This window comes from Anopheles bellator, chromosome 1 (genome assembly GCF_943735745.2).
Source record: "Anopheles bellator chromosome 1, idAnoBellAS_SP24_06.2, whole genome shotgun sequence".
In the NCBI taxonomy this organism is placed as follows: domain Eukaryota; kingdom Metazoa; phylum Arthropoda; class Insecta; order Diptera; family Culicidae; genus Anopheles; species Anopheles bellator.
Genome location: NC_071285.1, coordinates 54,358,129 through 54,377,438, shown reverse-complemented (window position 1 = coordinate 54,377,438; position 19,310 = coordinate 54,358,129). Strand labels below are relative to the sequence as shown.

The window sequence follows — 19,310 nt, the reverse complement described above, 5'->3', positions numbered from 1 at the left end:
GCGCGACCCACCCGATCAGGCTGGCGTGGCAGGTCGTGACGCAAATGGGCAAAGGACTGCAGCGACCGAGACACGTAATTACTGGTTATTCATCGACCACTCCAGTGGTAACCAGTGGCATCATCGACATCGACGAGCCCGGCCCCGGGTTCCTGTGGGGCCCGGGCGACGTAAACAAGCCGATAAGGGAACCGCGTTTCTGTGGAGAGTTTCGAACACGGCCACTATCTCTCTGTCCGTCGGTATTTCCGTGCCCGCCGTGCCGTGATTTTTCCTTTTACGCACCCGATGCAGTGACACGAATGCCGCCCGTGGCGCAGTATCAGTCCCATTTGGAACGCCGGGCCGCCGGGCACGCGATGGATCCCGAATTCGTTCGATTCATCAAATTCAACGGTTACCTTCTGGCGACGTTGATTTGCTATCACACGTTCGTGCAAGCGTTCGGATTGCCGCCCCGGCTCCAGCAGTGGTACCAGTGCCCCGGCGGACAAAGTATGAAGATCGGCACTTTTCGAAAGGGTCCTGCGTTGAGCTACCACACGCCACTCTTGTTTCCCCTCCAGGTTGGTTCGGCCGTGATCATCCCGTTGTCGATGGGGTGTTGCTGTTGTGTTGGATCACCGCCGTAGCCTCGCTTTATCAGGCACTCAAACTGGTACGTCGCTGGCTGTCGATCACTGGGTTGTGGGTTGTTTACCGATCGCGCCCTCTGCTGGGGCCCTTTTCCATTGTCTGATAGGAAGTGGTAGCGATGCTGCGCCCGATCGGTTACTTGCTGTCGCTAAAAGTGCTGCTCGTGGTGGTGCAGGACATGGTCAGCACCTGGAACGATGATGCCGAGGAGCGCTATCTACGCAACGCGCAGGACGTTCTCGCGTGGTCCGGTAAGCTTGATCGTGCGGTATCGTGTCCCGTGGCTAAATGGAGTTTTGTTCCTCGCGGTAGCGTTTCTGGTGTACTTCTACTACACACTGTACACACTGAAGCACCTCTTCCGGCGGCAGGATCACCGACAGCCCGGGCTACAATCAATCGAAACACTGGCATCATCGGTGGAGGTGAAACCCTGCTATTCGCCGATGCCAGCCGTCTAGCGGTGGGTGTCCCCGCTGAGGCTTTCCCACGCTCTCCCCCATTATGTTGCCAAAAGCGGTGACCTTCCCGAAGCGAAAGACGGGTCCATTACTGGGTGACCTTGTACCGGTGCTGCCTGTGAGCAGCTTGTTGGCGTCGTTAGATAATGATGATGTAAAATCGATAGATAAGTGAGGCCAAAACGGTTGTGCGCCAGAGTGAAGTGTGTGCCATTGAAGAAGTTCAAATTCGCCGTACCGACATCGCGACCTTTATCGCTGGGGTCCCGCGATGTTTGTCAATCATGTTTGTTTCAGTGTCCTGTTCCTATCGGCGGCTGACAGGTGATTGACTTTAATGTGTCAAGGTGCCAAAAACCGTGGGTGCGCAATTTTTGCCCAATTTTGATACCTTATTTGATACGCGGGTCGATCCGCGGGTCGGGCAGGACAAATGTGCGGATGACTTCACGCGGTCGGTGATGCGCTACTTAATCGGACCCCCGGGGTTTGTGGAACGCTTAAGAGAACCGGTTTTTTTGGGTGAAATTCTTTAACTCGAATAAAGGTCGGCGGATGTTTTTAAACACAAGATAAACCCAGTCATCAGTCCGTTCGAAGTATCCTCCGCGTTTGTATGTTTTTGTGACTGGCAACAGGTAAGTAACGCGGTGTTAGTTTGGTCGAACTTTGTTCTCCAAACTTCACTGCTCCATGCTCTCTTAAAGTTCTTTGGCTGGTCCCGAGCAGTCGACAACAGTGTTGAAGTGCTGAATGTTTCAAATCCTTCCTCAATCACTCGAGTCTTGTGTAGGGTTCTCCCACCGGGAACGTCCTTTCAGGGCAATGTCAGCTTTAAAGGTAGAAGCGCATTTGTCGGAAGTTTATTCCTGTTTCTCGAGAAACTTCCCGGCGGAACGCGGAAACACGCAAGTCGCCGACGGCCACGTGGCAGATAAGATGAGCTTCCTCCCTTCGGCGATTTCGAGGCGATTCGACCAAAGGGCAAAGGTTAGACCAGAGGATCGGAAAAACAAAACCCACTCGAGGCACGAGGCACGCTCCTCGGTGAAGGTGAAGATTGTAACCGAGAGTGTCCCGTCCTTCCGGCACCAAATGACCTTTACCACCGAAATAATCGCTCGCTCCATAATAATGTATCCAAGACGGCCGCCCGAGACAGGGCCACAGTGTCTCTTCAGACAGGCTCCACTCTTCCCCTGTTCGGCGTCGAGTGTCCTCCACGGGCCTTGGCTGCCTCTTCGTGTGGCATATTAATCTTAACCGCTGCGTTTTTTTGCTCGCTTTTCCATCATAACTCTCACCAACCCGCCACCAGTAGAGGACGCCGAAGCGGACGAGGAGGATGGACAGAATGGCCGGGGCGGTGACGATCGGGCCGACCGGGGCGACCCGAACGGCGAGAAGGAGAAGCTCGACGAGGAACACTCACTCCGGGACGACGGTTCGCCGGAGCCACCGAATGGCGAGATCGTGTCAATACTCCGCAAGAACGGTTCCCTGCTCCAGAGCCAGTAAGTTGGTGGCGACGCGCGGTAGCGGTGGCGCTGGCGGCCACATTTTCTCCAAAACAAATCATTGATTTTTGTTTACTCTTTGCTCTCCCGCTCTCTCGCTCAATCATCGCGGAAATTGCGGCCAAACGAACGGACCGATTCTTCAGGGAAATATCGTCCAGCCAACAGAACTTCTTCCGAATGTTGGACCAGAAAATCGAAGAGGTAGGTGGTTCCGCCGGTCGGTGGTGCGGAAATTGAATTGTTTGCTTTCCCGGGGTTTGTTTTTGGGCGCCCCATACACGTGTGGGGCAGTGGGTTTTTGCCGGGAAATCCTTCATCTGCCGACGAAGCCTTCGACGAGGGCGCCCGGATGGCTCGGTGTAATTGAGTTTCGAGTTCAATCCGTTTCGGGTGCTCCTGGCGTCCTTGCGGCACCGTTTTATTTATGGAGGCGATGAGTTATGGAGGCGGTCTGGTGTTTAAAGCAAACTTCCCACTTATTTCCCCTGTTGGGGCCATTTTTCAATCTTCCTCGCCAAAACACAAAAACGGCAACCCAAAGGGCCCAGACTACGATTCGAGCAGTGAAACGGAGCAAGCCCTGGAGGAGGCTCGCCTGAACGCGCTGGTGCAGCACTGGGAATCGGCCAGCTTGACCACGTCGATGTGTTCTTCCACCAGCCGGTCCCTGCAGGGGACACCGGTCCGGCAGGTACCGCTCAGGTGAGTCCCGTTGTGGTTCCCGTGGTTCGTGTCGGACGCACCTCAACTAATGACGCCCCGTTCTCGATCTTTCACAGACAGCCTCCATTGAGGCCACCGTTCCAGCAACCGCTCAGTGCCGAGCTGTTGTCCCAGCAGCAGCTGCTGCTCAAACAACAGCACCATCACCTGCAGCAGCAACAGCAACAGCAGCAACAGCAGCAGCAACTACACAGCCTCCAGCAGTCGCCACAGCAGCAGCAGCAGCAGCAGTCGATCATACACCAAAACCTCAGCCTCGGAATGGGCATGAGCAGTCCGAAGCGGGTGATCGGGAGCGGGAATGCCGTCAGCGTCGGTGGCGACCCTGGCACCCAGCGGTCGCTGCTGGCCCAGTCGCTCATCCATCAGAACTACGGTGTGATACAGACGTCGCAGACGGCGACCCAGCTGCGCCCCAGCTCGGGCCGCACGCTGCCATCGCCGGTGCAGTGCCTGCAGATGTCCTACTACCAGCAACAGCAACAGCAGCAGCAACTTCAGCAACAACAGGCCCAATCGCTGAGCCAGCACTTCCCGCAGCAGCAATCGATACCTCCACAGTCCTACTACAATGACATTCTGCGGCATCCGATGCAGGTGAGTGTGGAGCCCGGTGGAGCCTTTCTCGCCGAGTAGATACATATTCGATAGGAACATTGCGGGATTTTGGGCTGATTGAAGTCCACTCCAAGTGTGGCGATGATTGATTGGCTGCAATCTGGCATTTTTCAGTATAATATTTTCTTCTTTCGACGTTCGGCTTGAAATCTGGCCATCGCAATAAGGACCAGGCCGAGCCGAGGAGGTAGCTCGTTTGCGCTGGATTACGATAAAGCTCACCTAAGTCATGCAAACGCGTGTTCCTTGTAATGCCGTTTCTTTCGTAAATCGGCCAAACTGTCATCCGTGTTTAAAGATTGGCTAAAAAACCTATCCTTGAACGAAAAGGACTCTCCCAAAACGGATGAAGCCGCTTCGGTTGCAAATCCCGCAGCACGTTTGTTGCAAAAAGACCCCCCCAAAAAAAAAACGCATCGCCGGTTGATGAAAGAACCACACGCAGCACATCGCATCGGGCGAAAGCGATTGCGCCCGGAGTCGGTCTCGCCTTGATAACCCAACACCGCACAGTTTCGAGCGTATGCTCGCGGAATGCTCGTTCTATGGAATGTAACGGGGAGGAAAAAAAAACAGAACCACGATTCAACACCCTTGCCAACACCCGTTTTGATCGGATCGATTTCACGACGATTGCATCAGGGCGGCCCCCCGGCGGGCGGGCCGGTGTTTTTTACCGGAAGGCCTCCGGCCTCTGTGTGGTTGTAATGGTTGAGGCCCTAACACAACAAGCATCGTTTAAGATCGTAACCCGAACGATGTTGGCCCTAGCCTTAGCTTTCCACCGGCGGCGGCGGCACGCAATGCAACGCGTGGCACGCGCGTGGGAACTGAGCGGCCTCCCCTTTGTTCGCTGCCATTGTTGTGCGATTTTCTTTTACTGCTCTTTCAAATCGAATTCCACCCGCCCGGGGTGGGGTGGGACATTTCATAAATGAAGTGATAACGTAAATGATAATGGAGATAACAAAGGATACGAAGCGAATTGAATCGTTCGGGCCCCAATCGGTTAGTAATTGGGAATAAACAAAAAGGGAAACTAGTAAATCTAGCCGTTAGTGTTTGTATAGAGACCCTTTTAAAGGAACTTTAAGGTGGTAAACAACATTTGCTCTCACGCATCCGACTCCTTTAGGGGGGTAACTTCAGCAGCATGTTGAATTTCGCTTTCCAACGTGCAAATTGACCCCGTTCACACCTTGCTGGCTGGCGTGGTTTCGTGCCACACGCGACCGTTTACGGGAACGGGCACGGGCCCGTCAGTGGCCCGATTCGCGGACAAAGATCACACGACGATCATACGGTGGCTGATCGAATCTGATTCTCCGAACCGATCGTAATATTTCTTTCCCCCAGTTATTGTTTTTTTTTCGTTTTGGGTGGAAGTTAACACTTGCCGTGGCCGTGAAATGTGATAAACGCGAGAACCGCGACGGCGTGTTTGTTTTTCCTGTTTGTGGCGTACATAGGGGTGGTAAATCTTGTTTTATTATCGGCCCAGTTCGCGGCCAGCAGGACCGCGCGGCCAGCAGGACACGAAAAGTATGTATTTATTTGCTTTGGCGTTGGCAACATTACTAATGACCTTTTTTGGGGTGGTTTTAAATTGCAGTCGGTGCTCGAATTACCGCCTCGATGTGCCACCAAGCGCCAAGCGGGGTCCTACGATATGTTTATTAATTGTTTAGCGCCTCTCGCGGGGGGTATCTACTACACATTACTGCTACCACCTTCAGCTCTGAGCGAGACGAGCGCACTCGGTACTAATGATACTGATACGCGCGGTCCGCGGCCACGGCGGATGGCCATCGCGCGGACACGGAATGTCTGGTCACACACCGTGGGCCTCGCGCGTAACGAGACAATTTGCACTTAAAAATAGAACGAACGTGTGCCGCTGCAACGTAAGGCGGCCACCGGACGCACCACTACTTTACTGGCTATTTGGTCGGCTAAAATAAAACAACGGAAACGCACAACATACGCCGCATGGCCTAACAATAGCAAACGGCCCGGTCTCGCTACTCTGCTGCTGCTGCTGCTGCTGCTGCTGCTGCTGCGGATCGCTTTGATCAGCGGCGCATCCTTCGCGCGGCCCAGGACACGGACACCGGCCGTATTATGCGTACGCCGAGTGCGCGCGCGCTATCACATACACCTTTGCCTCCGCCGCCGCCGGCCACTACAATAGGCAGATTGGATTCGCATTCAGGCAGCTCGCGCAAGTGGCCGCCGGCCGCCGGATCGGTAGCACCTAATTGTGGCCAATTGTGGAACGGCACGTGAGGCGGCGTTTGAGGTCCCATACGCGTCGCAGCCAGCTGGACAACGCTGCCTAATCCACGCCTGCGATCCCTGGGGAAAAGAAAGTGGAGAATGAAACGGTTGAGTGGCGGTTCTGGTGGTCTCTGAATGGTGATCAATTAGCCGCGTAACGATCGTTTGTCCCCCGTTTCGGACCCAATCAGCTAACGGTTTAGTGTCACTTCAAACATAATCAGCTACCTGTTTTGCTGTTGGTGTCTTTGGCTTGTTGCTTAAAAGAAGTCGAACGAATGAAGATCCACAGTCTCCTCAAGTACAAAGGTTCTTAAAGGACGACCCGACCCCACTGGTTTGCAAATATTGTCCAGGCCCCCCGGGCTGCGAAGCGACGCGCATATGAAATATATTAACATAAGCCCCGCGACGTGTTTACCGTGGACCAAACGAGCGGACAACATTCATCAGCACACATCGCTCAGTCGCAGGACATGCTTCATTAATGGTGTGCCGCGCCGTGACCAAACGGTTAACGCGCTTATCAGGGCTTCAGGGACACCGCCGAGAGACAGAAGGTGATAAGATGGGCCCCCGAGTGCCGCCGGTTTCGGGAAGCGAAGAAAGACACAGCCACAGACACACGATGGACCATAATCTCTCTCTCAGCCGCGGTTATGATGATAGGAATTGGAATTACTGCGCCCAGTGGAAGAGGCAAACAGTGAGACAAACGATGGGCCCATGGGCTGCTCACAAATCTGTGACTAATCGTCTAAGCGGAACGCTTAATCTCTTATCCCCGGGAACTGGTTTCGGTTATACGCTGAGGGATGTGCAGGGAAAACCCTGTCCCGAAAGAAGTTTCACTGATGAGAACCAGATTAGGGATCCGTTTTGAAGGCAAAGGCGTGATTAAAGAATCGATCAATCAGTCAGTCTGCATAGCGTTTAATCAAAGTTTGGTGGTTTCTACTCGAAACATTGTTGGAAGTTCTTAATGCGATCTCTTTTTGAATGCTTTCGAGGGTCGGAGTTCATTTCGGAAACTTTTACGGACTTCCGACTAAAGACCTGTCAACAGTCCCGAACGCTGGATGAACGCGAATCATTAATGAGTAGTACTGATAAGTAGATGAACGATCACATGCCCTTGCAATAGGAATATCCACTCCCAAACAATAAGCTACGTGACTGTTACGGAAAATCAAACATCGTTTTGGTTTTTAGTCACAAACCGGGCCGGAGGGGAACCACTCAAGTTTACGCTCCGTTACAACCCACTAAAGGCCACGCTAAGCGTACGTCGCATTGGCTGGGTGTGTGACGGGAAGAAGTTTAGAAAGCTGTGGCTTCCCCTGACGAGGAACGTTTCATTCTTTCTTTCTGCCGCGGGTAGCGCTGCGGTGCAGCCCAGCGAAACGTGAAAGCCTTCCCGTGGTCGCGCGCAACCTTGGAAACCGCAGCCTCGTTGCGGTCAGTGGCGCTCCGCGGCTTGTTGTTACCTCGCGTCAGGTACCTCGTGACATCGGCCAAGGAGAAAATCCGTAAGTAAGCCACCAACGGCCGGCCGGTCCGTCAACTGTGGTGCGATAATACGCAGATGATTCTGCGGAACTGCAGTTGCGACGATAACAATGCCCCCCCGCGCTGTGTATGTGTGCTTGGTTAATTATAATTTACATGCAAAAATTAAATGTGAAAACTGGCGGATGAAGGAACGAATCGTTCGGAACGCCAGCAAGCGAACGAAACACGCAACCCTCCTCGCAGTTTGCAGTTTCCACACGCAAAGAGGGCTGGGAAGCGGTGGAATCTTCCCACCGGACGACCGGGGACCCACTTCCGGGACTCGGTCAGTCAGTCGGTGCGCTTCGGGCGATTAAAATGTGCACCTGTACCGCCGCCGACCGACACCAGCTCAGCATCAGCAAGTCAGTCGGAACCATTCCCAGGCCGAGAGCAGCCCGAGAGCTGTAGTAGCCGCCGTCCACACGGGCCAAAGACAAAGTTAGTGACTCCCTCCATCGGGAGCGGCTTACGGAGCCTGCCCGCCGAAGCAAAGGCTTAGGAGCCTGGCCCCTGTTGGTAGCTTTTCTGTTTCGCTCGGCCCTAAGCCCATTTAATCTATTATCTAAAGTTGGTACAAGATTGGACAGATTACAGAGAGCACTGGCCACTGGAACGAAAAATGAGCATTTCCTATTGAAAATGCTGAACCGAAAGGGAACACCTTCGGAGCGAAGGTTGATGAATGTGAGCCAATCATAAACTACTTCGAAGATGAAGCCGCGCAATTTGCTTTTCCTTTTCTTGCTTCTGGCCTGGCTGGCCATCTAGTTAGTTGGATGGTTTTGGCCGGTTCCCACACACCCCCCCGGCTGCACATTCATCAACCGAAACCAGTATTGGATTGGATTTGGCCACCCGAACTTCCGAGTCCGGGTGAAATCGATTTCGATCATCACGCTCGGCACATGGAATGGGCGTGAGGAAGGATTCCGGCCAAAGTCCGGCCCCGGAACACAGAGATTGATGGATTGATTTCCCATAGCGAATCGGGCGGACGGACCACGCGGGACGTTTTTTGTGTTTTTAAATGATTTTCATTTAAAGTCAAAACCGACTTTCACCGACTTTCAGTCCGTGGTCCGTGCAAAACCACTGCGGCCGGTTGTTGAATAACTTACGCATCTTCCCCCTGGCGGCGGCTGCTGCTGCAGGCCACTTCGCTGCGGTCACTTCGCCACATTTATCTCACAACACACATACACACACATACAGACAGTTCTCGTTCACACGTACAAAATGTTCCACTTCACACCACGAAATATGTACATCACTTTCACTAGCATTTTTGCGGGCACTACAGCACGCCTCGGCACCTAGGTGGCACCGATCGCCGGGACACCGTGGACCGCCGTCGCGGTCTGTGGCGGGGCCTGAGCCGCGGCCGGTCCCGACTCCACGTCCTGTTCGTTGTCGAAGCGCACAAAGTTGTTCTGCGGCACCGGCAGCGGGCCCTTGCCGAACATCCGGTACAGCACGATCAGGCTGACCAGCACGTACACGTTGGCCACTGTGGAGGGGAAGAGCGAGAAAAGCGACCTTGAAACAACCGGGTAAAGGGGGGCGGTAGGGGGCCGTAGCCGAGACTTACGTAGCATGATGACCAGCTGGCGGGTCTCGATCATGGCCAGCTCCGAGGGGCGCCCGGTGCAGAGGTTAACCGTTTCCTGGACGATCACGACCACGCCGTCGACGATGAACAGCGCCAGAAAGGGGGTGAGAAAGTTTTTGTTTTCCTGCGAAGGATGGAAGGGAAGGTGTCCGGGGTGATGTTGATGCTACTCGGTTCGCCCCCGGCCACCACACTCACCCGGTACAGGCCGGCCACCAGGAGGGCCGAGGCGCACAGCCAGAGGGCCGACTCGAGCTGGATCAGCACCGGGAACCGTTGGACCGCCTCGACTACTGGGGAAGAAGAAAGTTGAACATTCATGAGACTGAGAAAGTCGGTTCGGGGCGACGCTCCCATTGGCATCGAGTGCGCCGTCGAGTGGCTGTCACGGACTAGGCCGCGGATTACGACGCGCCCGTCCGCTAATTGGATCCACGCACTGAAACGCTCCGTCTCAATTAGAGAGACGGGAAAAACACGACGTGGAAAAAGCGAAACCTCACACAAGGACATCGTCCCAATGTGATGACGATATGACACATCGAACCATTCTTTTACATTATTCATCGGTTCAGTAGTACGATCGTCAAAAGCTGACGGGCGGGCGACGATCAACACGCGAAAAGTGTCCCAATTATTTGTCCATTTTGTTGCGCCGCCGCACCGCGCCGTTGTTGTTGTTGTTGTGGTGACCAGCTGAGCAAACAAGATCGCGCTATCGGTCCAGGGGAAGGTCGTCTACGGTGTAGCGTGTGAGGGACACGGCCCCACGCGCGGTAATTGTGGGCTCGAGCGAGTCGCACTTCCGGTTCCCGGCCACAACCGCCAGCAAATGGGTTCCCAATAACAACAATGCGATCGTGACGTGCGTTTGCCATTTTTTGTCAGCCAAGCTGCGATTTTCCTCACAAAAACCGTCCCCAGCCGTCGTGGCGTGTTGTCACGTGGCGGGGAGGGCCACTTACATTCTTCCTCCACGAACAGCGGCTCGTCGCGCACCTCCCGGCCCATGAACGAGCTGACGATGATGACCGACGTGAAGAAGATCGTGCAAAACGCGATGAAGTACCCGTGGAACTTCATGAAGTACCGAAAGATTCGGTTCATGATCATTGATTCGAGCATTTTGCCGTGTCGCGATCGTGACGGGAGTTTTGGGCGAGATGGACACTGGTTCACACTCTGGCACTGGGGCGTGCACCGTCAGGCGGGCGATAGGTTGCTCAAGAAAGCCCCACCACAACAACGGCCACCGGCCATTCGCCGGGGACACAGTCGAGAGCACTCTCTTCAATCAGCGTCCAATTTCCGAGCGCGCCTCACATACGTGTCACAGATACGGAGTTGGTGGTGCGTCTTGGTCGTCGCCACACGGTCTCACTGCGTCGGCGATCACTCTAGGAGGGTCTTCTTGCCGTGCCAGGAGAAACTGCTTCAAACGTAACACACAACCGCGCGATCGATCGCGACTGACGGACTCGCGGGTTGCCACCGCGGCGCTCGACGTGCCCGGCTGCCGCCACGACCACACGGAGGGGGCCACACGCCGATGAAACCACTACCAACGGGGCCGCAACGAAAAGCGCTTCCCGCTTCAGGGGCTGCTGCTGGAGGCGCGCGCGCACGGAGCTTGTACGGATTTAACGACGGAACGGTAACCGGAGTTTCGCAGCGCATCGCTCGCATCTGTCGCGTTTCCCAACCTCTAATGGCCCCGCGCCTCCGTTTGCCTCCTGTTCCGTCTCCTCCTGTCGAGACTTTAATTTGCATCACAAACCCCTTGTTGAATTCCCTTCGGTCCGTCGGTGGTTTGTTTGGGCTTCGGGTCGTCCGTCCCTGGTGTGTTCCTGGATTTCGGACCCGAAACGCATGCATGTGTTCCATTTTACGCAACCGCACCACTACCACCACCACCGCAGAGGGCCACGATCGGGTTGTTGTGCGCGATCGCGAAACAACCTTCGTGAATGAGAGAGCGAGAGAGAGAGAGCGAGAGAGAGAGAGCGAGAACCAACGAGAAATGTGTGGTCGGTTCTCTTGGAAACGGCCGAAGGGTACTAGATCGCCAGCACCACCCTTCTCACCAGGCGGGGTCCACCGGTTGAGTTGTGCATGCTGTGCGATGTTGTTGCTGCAATCTCAAGCAATAACCGAGAGAGAGAGGGAGAGAGCGAGAGAGAACGAAATGATGCACCGGGAAGCCCTAGCGCGCGGCGGTTTGTAATTCAAATGAGGGCGCCCAAACCACATAAACGATTGCCATAATTGAGTGCAGATGCACTCCTCCGTGTGATCCGGGTAAGCCTCCGAATTGCGTGCGGGCGCCCGGAAGCGATCAAGGGTCGATATCGATGACGTTTTGGGCTGGAAAATCCGCCAAACGGGTTGTGCGGAACCGAAGCCGTAGCCGATGTTCCGTATCGATCGGACGCATGGCGCCGGAAATCAATAATGCATCGTCAGCGATACTATTCGAATATGCAAGCTCCGATGGGGTGCTAGAAGGAGAGTTTCGGTCTGTGTAAGGAGTAAATAATGGCAGCTTTACCGACGTGAGCGGGCACTGGTTCTAAATAATGTTGGTGGCGTCTGTGGAAAGTGTTGTCCTCCGACAACGTGCTAACTTACGGCCGGTCGGTCATCGGTCTAGATAAAAACGTAAATGTAATAAAACAAATTGCAGGATGCATGCAAAACGGTAGATACAAATGGCCATCGGTATATTCGAGTAATTCTAGAAACACAGAAAACGTGCCTGCCTCTTTCTGGCGGATCTAAACCCCTCAGTTCAACGGGTGCGTCCTCGGCTTCCGGCAATCAAACGGCCATACGTGTCGACTATCTTGAAGGAGTCCCAAGTAAAGCCTGGTCGAAAAAGAGCACACAAGCATTGAGAAAGGAGTCCGATCGACAGGATTGTTATGTTGTTTACTCACACAAGCCCAATAGGAGGACGGTTCCATCCCGGTCCACGATGCGATTGTCCCCACAACCACACGCAACTGCCACTCCTGTAACTACTGCTGCAGTTGCTGTGGATACACAATGGTGGAGTGTTTTATGTTTAACGTTACCGTGTTGGCACATTTCCCAACATGTTGCTGATCAGTTGATCACCAAACAAGCGAACGGGGCTAGACTTACTCATTGCTATCTGTAGGAGCTTGGGAAAAGGCGGAGCTCGTTTCGAGCTCAACGAGGCTAGCAAGCCACATAGAAGCCAGAATGCAGCTTGCACCGGAGCAAGTTTCGAATAAAAATGGTTGAGGAAAGCGATCCCGTAGCAGACGCAAGTAATGAGCCAATGTGGTTTGAATAGTTCCACGAAAAGCACGGTCAAAAGTAGGTTCTGAAAAAAGGAGAGAAAGCCACATCAATGCGTTTCCGGCATCCGGCATCAGGCAGGTTGGCAATCTTACCTTACGCCAAGCCACGAAAAACCATATCAAAGCCGCCGCCAACTGTCCCCAGAAAAGATACGTCTCCCAAAGCTTTGCGTCACTCCTGAACGCATCGACGATATAGTGAGGGACGGAGCTGTTTCCTTCCGGATTCTGGCTCGCTGAGCCTCGAGATGGTATTTCCGTAGTCAGTACCAGCGCGAGGCCAACCCATACCCAACGCAGGACCATCTGGCGCAACTTTGATGCTTTTACCACATTCCAAAGCCAGCGCAAAATTAGGAAGTCGGTGGCTGTATAAGTTCGAGGTGCACTCAACCCTATCGAAGCCATTTTACCGGGACCGTTCTTTTCTGTACGACGCAGCGCAGCTACGACCAACGTCAGCAGTTTCGTCGGGCTGATTGCAACTTTAAGCCTACTTGTTAATTATTATCGCAATATATTTTCTCCAGCGAAGTGCGGAGCTCAAAAACGTCAAGTTCGTTCCATCTGTCACTTGCCGGTTGTTGTTGCATTTGCACCCGGCCGCTGGAGCTTGGTGTGCGTGAGCTGTGGCTTTAGTTGCCCGCAGATCCGCCAGGGGCGCTAGTGACGACGGTTAAGATCTCGACTCTCTATTTAAAATTTGAATTTAAAAGTTTTGAGCAGAAAAAGGTGTTTTAGTTTGTACTGACGAGTGAAATTATTTAAGATAATTATTGCGATAATAATTAACAAAATGAAATCTCGATTGAGGCCCCGGAGTACAGCAATAACTTTAACAGTACTCAAACTGCTTCTGAAAGCCAACACTGATCGGCACATACGTTTGTCGTTTGCCATTTTCCGGTGGACCCACCGGCGATTTTTGGTTAAAAATTGCACAGTGTGATCAGATAACAAGGACGCGAAGAGAACCTCTGCTGCATCGCTAGTGACTCATGCCACCCCAAATCAGGCTCTTTATGCGAATGTTGACACTAGGCTAAGTGCACTGCGTTCGCGGTCTGATGACGATCGTGCCGAGATTGGAGACACTAAACACACCGTGACGCGCCTGTTCGCCAGCCGGCACTTTTGTCGCGCAGACGACAATGTTTTATTGCGCGTTTCTATAAATAGACCTGGCGAAATTCTGCTCAAAAAATGAGATCGATCAGCGGGTGGGGATCGATGGGGTTATTGCAGCAGCATCGCAGGGAATGGAGTACTCCGCGTTACACCGCACCACAATCGGGCTCCTGTTTGCGATCGAGCGCAACGGAGACGGAGCTCCGCAGTTGATGCAGCACCAGCAGCATGTACGTGACGATTCCTGTTGAATAGAAGCGATTGTAAATGGGCACAAATTAGTGAACACGGTCGTCCGACGGCGGGCACCAGCTGCCGCGACTTGCCTAGAACGGTCACCATTATCACCGTGCTTCCAATGCTGCCCATCATGATAGCGCCGGCCAGCACAAACAAGTGCAGCACGAGGCACTGGTAGGCAAACACAAGACACAGTGTCAGGCACCATCGTTGTTGCTGGAGGAAAAAACCGCAACAGAGAAGCGATCAGCGATTTTCACGAACAATGCTCCGCTAGCGCGGGGTCTCTTACTCTGATGACTCCGAGGCAGTAGATGCCGAAGAAGGTCAGCTGTATGATGCCGAGCCACATGACCACATCCTGCTGGCCGTCGAGCTCTTTCACTGGCGGTTTCAAAACAAACGCCCCGGTTAAACCCGCTCATCGCGCAGAGACCCCGAATCTGCGAATACTTACGATTTTCCCCGAGGTCAGCGTCGGTGCGCAACACTACGCTCAGCAGTAGCGTCAGGATGGCGTCCAGCGCCGTAATTACCCCAACGATCGTGGCGTGCGTTCGTAGGTTTGCTGAAAAATCACAAAACCTTCCGAACGCCATCGCGCTAGTGATCTGTCCCCGTACCGCGTCTCTCTCTCTCGGAGTGGAAAAACACAAGAAGTATCCGCACGCCACCTGTGTACGTCGTGTCGGAGCGGAGCTTGGCCGGAGACTAAAGATTCGCCACACGCGATCAATCCGCGTGCCACGGAATGGAATGGTGGGATGCGTGGGACATTATTCTACTCGGGCGGGCGGGAGGTACCATCAACCACGGTTTCAACAGCCCATACAATAGACCAACACTCTGGGGTCTCCGCTAGAGCGTGGCGACCCGAGGGCCTGTCTCGGTGGTGTGAATGGTATTTTTGGCCTGACTTGCTCCCACACAGGCACACCGACAAAGCATTTAGATCGGGTTCGGAGACGGGTGACCTTGCGATCAGGCGGAGATCGAGTTAATGTAAACATGTTGGGCAAAGAGGTGTTTCTATGCCGATGATTGATGATCGGTTCCACTTCGAGGATGCTAAGGGCTATCCCGCGATCGATGATCTGAAAGGATTTCATGCGGCAGGGACACTTTGTGTGGTTTAGAGAGCTTTGATGGTTTTATTTACTACCCTTTTCGTTTAATTTCTTGCCCGACGGAACATTTACAATCAGTGACGTGTGTGGTGGGAAAAGGAACATAGTGCCTTCACGTTGGCGGGGCCGTCACATTTCGATCTGCTCCGAGCTGCTACTCAAGCTACGGTAACCCTGCAGTCGCTCGTTCCACATGCACCGCTCTTGTCGCAGTGACCGGAAGAGGCAAAATACCGTCACAAACATGTAACCGTACAAAGCTGGCGAAATGGGACAGATTCGAGGGATAAACTAGAGCCGACGAGATGAACCCGAGGCAACGTACCTAATTCTTGTACCATCGAAAAGTTTGCACCACGAAACTGCTCCGGACGATCGCTGGTCAACGTGATGGCCACTTTCGACGCAACGTAGCCCATCGCGTCGAGCAGCAACAGGATGCCGAACGGGATGGTGTAGTACTCGTTAACCTGCAACCACGTTGGCACGGTGAGACTTCCGAATTCCTTCCACAACCTGCCACCATTACTAACCTTGCATATTCCGATAAAGTATGCACCGACCACCAGCAGCACGATCACCACAAAAATGACGTCGATTATCGCGTACCGGTAGTACATGGCAACTGGTAAAAAAGGAACGTCCGTTTTGTCACCACTCAAGCGTAATCGGCACACAGGCGCAGCAGACACTTACACTCTTCCGGAACCTTCTGGACGCTGTCGAACCGTACTCGAAGGTACACCGAGGCGGTGATCGCGGTGACGCTGTTGACGAGCGCCAGTAACCCCACCAGCACACCGTGGAACCGGGAGCTTGCCAGCCATCCGCAACAACTGGCCTGTTTGGCCATCTCACGAAGAATGGGGGTACTACACTGGCGGACCACAAGACGTCTGTCTTTTTGAGCGGTCAAACCAATTCTGACCAAAAAATTCATATCGCCGAACCGGCTATGATCGGCCCATTGCTTATCGGTTCCGTGGCCAGGGCAGTGTTTCGAAGCAAAGAAACAATCGCTGCCAGTCTCGTGAGCCTGAGATTACACCAAGTAGTCCCAAAGCTTAGCGATTACGCTGGACAAAATCGTTCCGCGATCGTGCACATGCCACAGGTCAGTTTTTTACACAGTGTGTCATCTTATGCCTAAAAAATCACCTCAAAATCGTAGATTGGGTCAACTGTTTTTACTGTGACGAATGGAATTTTCCTCTCAACGCATTAGCGGTTCCCCTTCACGTTTACATTAATCTGGCCGATTCGCTCACGCACCGGATTACAGCATCGAGAACCGGCCTAACACTAAGCCTATAACACAGATTGTTGCGTTGCTCACAGACAGATGGACTTGCGGAACTCCTCCGATCGCGTGGCTCCTTCTTTCGCCTTGATTTGGAACAGCTTGTACAGTCCGATAAGCGTCACGAACACATACAGAAACAGGACTGCGGAAGAAAAAGGGGCGGCACCCCCATATTAGTGATCGATGAAACGATCGCCGAAAATGATCGCCTTTCCTACCGGTTTGAATGACCCACACCTGGTACGGCAGGGTCCTAGGGCCGCGTGTGTTGGCCACCACGTACGCCACCCAATCGAACACGATCGACAGCAGGTAGGGGATCAGACAGAAGCGATTCTCCTGAAAACGGCAACACACAGAGGTTCTGTTAGTTCGACGGTCGCCGGGCGACGGGCTGCTGGGCTACTACCTTCCGAATGCCGTAAAAGAGGACTCCAATCGACACGAGATGCAGCGTATCGCCAGCGAAATCGAACCACCCATAATCGATGAGGTCCTGCACTGTTGGGGACAGACAATTTCGTTACTCTAGCGGTTCGGCTTCGATCCGGGCCCTATGACTTACAGTCCCGCGGTATGCTGTCGTCTTGCGTGCCGTGGTACACCAACTTCAGGATGGCAGAACTGACGAGGATGGTGGTGGTGAGCAGAGCCGAAAACACCACGATCACGTACCCGTGGAACTTAATGTTGGCACAGAGACTCATCGCGGCGCGCACTGCACACGGCGGACCTGTTGCTAGCCGGGTCGTCGGAAGGATACTGACGACGCAAACTCCCGGGAAACGGAGAAACCACGGGGAAAAGAGGCCGCTCTGGAACACCACCTGCTTCTGCCGAGATCTTGGCCACCAGAAGGACCTCCTAAAGCACACACAACGACCGGGAAGAAGATCACTCGGCTCGCGGGGGAAACCCACAGCACACGGTCTCATGGGTAGCGGCCATAAAGTAATCATTGGGCAAGGACACACCAGCATCCCGAGCCTAAGCCTAAGCGTGGTGTATGTTTTGGATTCTTTCCGAAAATAGTTCAACCAGCCCCGGACAGGAAGCTGGTTAAAGGAGTGAGCAAGAAGAAAGACGAAGGAAGAGAGTGAAAGGAGAGATCAAGAAGGAACCCACACCGCCGCCGCCGGGTTCCTAGAAGCAGAAGGAAGGATCACGCCGTAACCGTGATTGACCAGAGTTCCCCGCTAACAGATGTTGCCAGCGAAGTCGGTTTCGATTGTTAATGAAGTTTTGGCGTTTTTTTTTGTTGTTCGGCTTTTCGCTTTGTTTCAGACCCCGGTTCCATCCCATTCATGCGTTTCTCGGCACGCACATACGAGCCTTCTTCACGTTGTTGGGATTAAAAAATGGTGTCCTTTATTTTGAGCACAGCACCACCGCTGCTACCTGCCCTTTGAAGCCCGGGGCCTCAGAATGTTCGCTTCGGTTTCGGAATAACGAAAGACGTTTTTTTGTCCCCGGGTTAGTTTGGAGAAATGGAAGGATTGTTCATAAAATTCCGGAAAAACAAAACAGAAGCCCAAAAAATAACTCATCTGCCGGAGTCGGTACGGACGTGACGGAGAACCTCCCCGGGGGATAGACCGACGCGGGAACATTGACCCGTTTTATGGACGTGACGCGTCGCGCGTAGGGGATTAGCATTTCCTTTCGTTTTTTTTATGGTCCGCAGCAACCGGTCATATAAACTTGCGTCTGTCGAGACAAATTATTGGGTCCTTTAGGGTCGGTCGGGACTTTCAACATTTCATAAGCTGAGCTTGACCCTCTTATCCCGATCTTCTATTCTTCTTCCCAGCAACAGCAGCTCCAGTCACAGCCGCCACCTCCGCCAGGAATCTCGAACGTCTCGTCCTCGGTGGCCGCATCGCTGGCGTCCGCCTCGGTGGCGGTCGCGTCGGCTGGCGGTAGTGGAGGAGCGAGTGCCAGTGCCAGCGGCGCGGCCGGATCGTCCGCGGTCAGTGCGGCGCTTGCCGGTGGCTCCCTGACACTGTCCGGTGAGCCTCGCTTTCCGCCGGCGATCGCCGTGCAACGGTTAGCGCCCCAGGTGCAGCGGCAACTGCGCGAAACCCAGGAACTCATCAAGGACTCGTGCGCGCAGCTATACGGATCGGCTTACGGTAGCCCCGGGCCACCGGTCGTCGCACTCCCGGTGGCCGGTGGATCGAGTGGGGCCCCGCTCCGTACGGGGCCCGGCTCGGTGCTGGGCCGGTCCGCCGGCCGGCGCCCCACGCTCGAGACTCAGTATTCGCAGGAACTTTCGTGATATCTAGACAAGTAGTGAACCTGTCCGTGCCCATCATCCGAACGTGGGTAACGCGCGCTCGGTTCAGCTTCGCTTTGCCACAAACACCGCTGGAACACCGTTTCCAACTTCGACCGCATCTTCGCGCGACATCCCATGGCGAGGATGGCCCGATCCCAACGAGCACCGATTCCCCATCCAACCGAACGCGTGGTGGATGAATATCAGCGTGGAAACAATCGAACCAATAACCAGGAAGTCCACCCAACTGCAGTACCCGCCCAATAGTCCCGGTAGCCAACATATCAGCCAACCGACCCTCTTCCTTCCACCGACGAAGCGATCCCTGCCCCGACTTTTACTAGGGCCACTTTGGAATCGGACGGGGAGCTGGTCGTCCAGTGTTTTCAGCACATTCATTGTCACACCCATACAGCCAAATCGATGACCGCCCGTTGGGTCGGCTCCAGTCCACTTCCGGGCAGCTAGTAGATCTGAAGTCATCCACCTCCAACCAGCTCTTCGAAGAGA

The 19,310-nt window shown here is 54.0% G+C and overlaps 5 protein-coding genes across 7 annotated transcripts in view; 2 read left to right on the top strand and 3 right to left on the bottom strand.

Moving 5' to 3' along the window:
• LOC131206152 (transcription factor SPT20 homolog) overlaps nucleotides 1-18,800 on the top strand; it is a 37,817-nt gene extending 19,017 nt beyond the window's left edge. Inside the window, exons 2-9 of the mRNA XM_058198584.1 lie at nucleotides 2,416-2,611; nucleotides 2,761-2,818; nucleotides 3,159-3,319; nucleotides 3,397-3,937; nucleotides 4,794-4,806; nucleotides 12,619-12,644; nucleotides 15,648-15,677; nucleotides 18,333-18,800. Coding sequence (XP_058054567.1) covers nucleotides 2,416-2,611; nucleotides 2,761-2,818; nucleotides 3,159-3,319; nucleotides 3,397-3,937; nucleotides 4,794-4,806; nucleotides 12,619-12,644; nucleotides 15,648-15,677; nucleotides 18,333-18,800 — 1,493 coding nt within the window. The remainder of the gene's footprint in view (nucleotides 1-2,415; nucleotides 2,612-2,760; nucleotides 2,819-3,158; nucleotides 3,320-3,396; nucleotides 3,938-4,793; nucleotides 4,807-12,618; nucleotides 12,645-15,647; nucleotides 15,678-18,332) is intronic.
• Nucleotides 195-1,674, top strand: LOC131206155 (uncharacterized). Its single transcript, XM_058198589.1, has 4 exons — nucleotides 195-495; nucleotides 567-658; nucleotides 743-887; nucleotides 949-1,674. Exons 1-4 carry the CDS (start codon nucleotides 303-305, stop codon nucleotides 1,095-1,097), a joined length of 579 nt encoding a protein of 192 aa, XP_058054572.1. The 5' UTR covers nucleotides 195-302; the 3' UTR covers nucleotides 1,098-1,674.
• On the bottom strand, nucleotides 5,457-10,837 carry LOC131206154 (uncharacterized). Of its 3 annotated transcripts, none has more exons than XM_058198586.1 (5): nucleotides 10,364-10,837; nucleotides 9,597-9,691; nucleotides 9,378-9,522; nucleotides 8,908-9,296; nucleotides 5,457-6,313 (listed from the first exon to the last, which is right to left on the bottom strand). In XM_058198586.1, the coding sequence occupies exons 1-4, from the start codon at nucleotides 10,521-10,523 to the stop codon at nucleotides 9,103-9,105; spliced, it is 594 nt and encodes a 197-aa protein (XP_058054569.1). In that variant the 5' UTR covers nucleotides 10,524-10,837; the 3' UTR covers nucleotides 5,457-6,313; nucleotides 8,908-9,102. The 3 variants fall into 3 exon arrangements, with proteins under 3 accessions (XP_058054569.1, XP_058054570.1, XP_058054571.1); XM_058198587.1 differs by having other exon boundaries at nucleotides 5,457-6,304; XM_058198588.1 differs by having other exon boundaries at nucleotides 9,597-9,688.
• On the bottom strand, nucleotides 12,102-13,208 carry LOC131206153 (uncharacterized). The gene is made up of 4 exons (XM_058198585.1): nucleotides 12,818-13,208; nucleotides 12,543-12,747; nucleotides 12,335-12,430; nucleotides 12,102-12,263 (listed from the first exon to the last, which is right to left on the bottom strand). The coding sequence occupies exons 1-4, from the start codon at nucleotides 13,130-13,132 to the stop codon at nucleotides 12,187-12,189; spliced, it is 693 nt and encodes a 230-aa protein (XP_058054568.1). The 5' UTR covers nucleotides 13,133-13,208; the 3' UTR covers nucleotides 12,102-12,186.
• On the bottom strand, nucleotides 16,552-17,229 carry LOC131206160 (uncharacterized). Its single transcript, XM_058198593.1, has 4 exons — nucleotides 17,088-17,229; nucleotides 16,932-17,023; nucleotides 16,741-16,861; nucleotides 16,552-16,664 (listed from the first exon to the last, which is right to left on the bottom strand). Exons 1-4 carry the CDS (start codon nucleotides 17,227-17,229, stop codon nucleotides 16,552-16,554), a joined length of 468 nt encoding a protein of 155 aa, XP_058054576.1.
• Nucleotides 18,801-19,310: the final 510 nt, after the last annotated feature.

What these genes read in the sequence shown, in the direction of transcription:
- LOC131206153 (XM_058198585.1), bottom strand. Translation starts at nt 13,132, where the DNA reads ATGGCTTCGATAGGGTTGAGTGCACCTCGAACTTATACAGCCACCGAC. An exon ending in TTTTCGTGGCTTGGCGTAAG is followed by an intron (nt 12,748 to 12,817) that starts GTAAGATTGCCA and finishes TCCTTTTTTCAG; the next exon opens with AACCTACTTTTGACCGTGCT. An exon ending in CGTCCTCCTATTGGGCTTGT is followed by an intron (nt 12,264 to 12,334) that starts GTGAGTAAACAA and finishes TTTTTCGACCAG; the next exon opens with GCTTTACTTGGGACTCCTTC.
- LOC131206155 (XM_058198589.1), top strand. Translation starts at nt 303, where the DNA reads ATGCCGCCCGTGGCGCAGTATCAGTCCCATTTGGAACGCCGGGCCGCC. An exon ending in CCAGTGCCCCGGCGGACAAA is followed by an intron (nt 496 to 566) that starts GTATGAAGATCG and finishes TTTCCCCTCCAG; the next exon opens with GTTGGTTCGGCCGTGATCAT. An exon ending in TTTATCAGGCACTCAAACTG is followed by an intron (nt 659 to 742) that starts GTACGTCGCTGG and finishes ATTGTCTGATAG; the next exon opens with GAAGTGGTAGCGATGCTGCG.
- LOC131206154 (XM_058198586.1), bottom strand. Translation starts at nt 10,523, where the DNA reads ATGCTCGAATCAATGATCATGAACCGAATCTTTCGGTACTTCATGAAG. An exon ending in GCTGTTCGTGGAGGAAGAAT is followed by an intron (nt 9,692 to 10,363) that starts GTAAGTGGCCCT and finishes CTTCTTCCCCAG; the next exon opens with TAGTCGAGGCGGTCCAACGG. An exon ending in CCAGCTGGTCATCATGCTAC is followed by an intron (nt 9,297 to 9,377) that starts GTAAGTCTCGGC and finishes TCCCCTCCACAG; the next exon opens with TGGCCAACGTGTACGTGCTG.
- LOC131206160 (XM_058198593.1), bottom strand. Translation starts at nt 17,229, where the DNA reads ATGAGTCTCTGTGCCAACATTAAGTTCCACGGGTACGTGATCGTGGTG. An exon ending in TCTTTTACGGCATTCGGAAG is followed by an intron (nt 16,862 to 16,931) that starts GTAGTAGCCCAG and finishes TGCCGTTTTCAG; the next exon opens with GAGAATCGCTTCTGTCTGAT. An exon ending in GGTGTGGGTCATTCAAACCG is followed by an intron (nt 16,665 to 16,740) that starts GTAGGAAAGGCG and finishes TTTCTTCCGCAG; the next exon opens with TCCTGTTTCTGTATGTGTTC.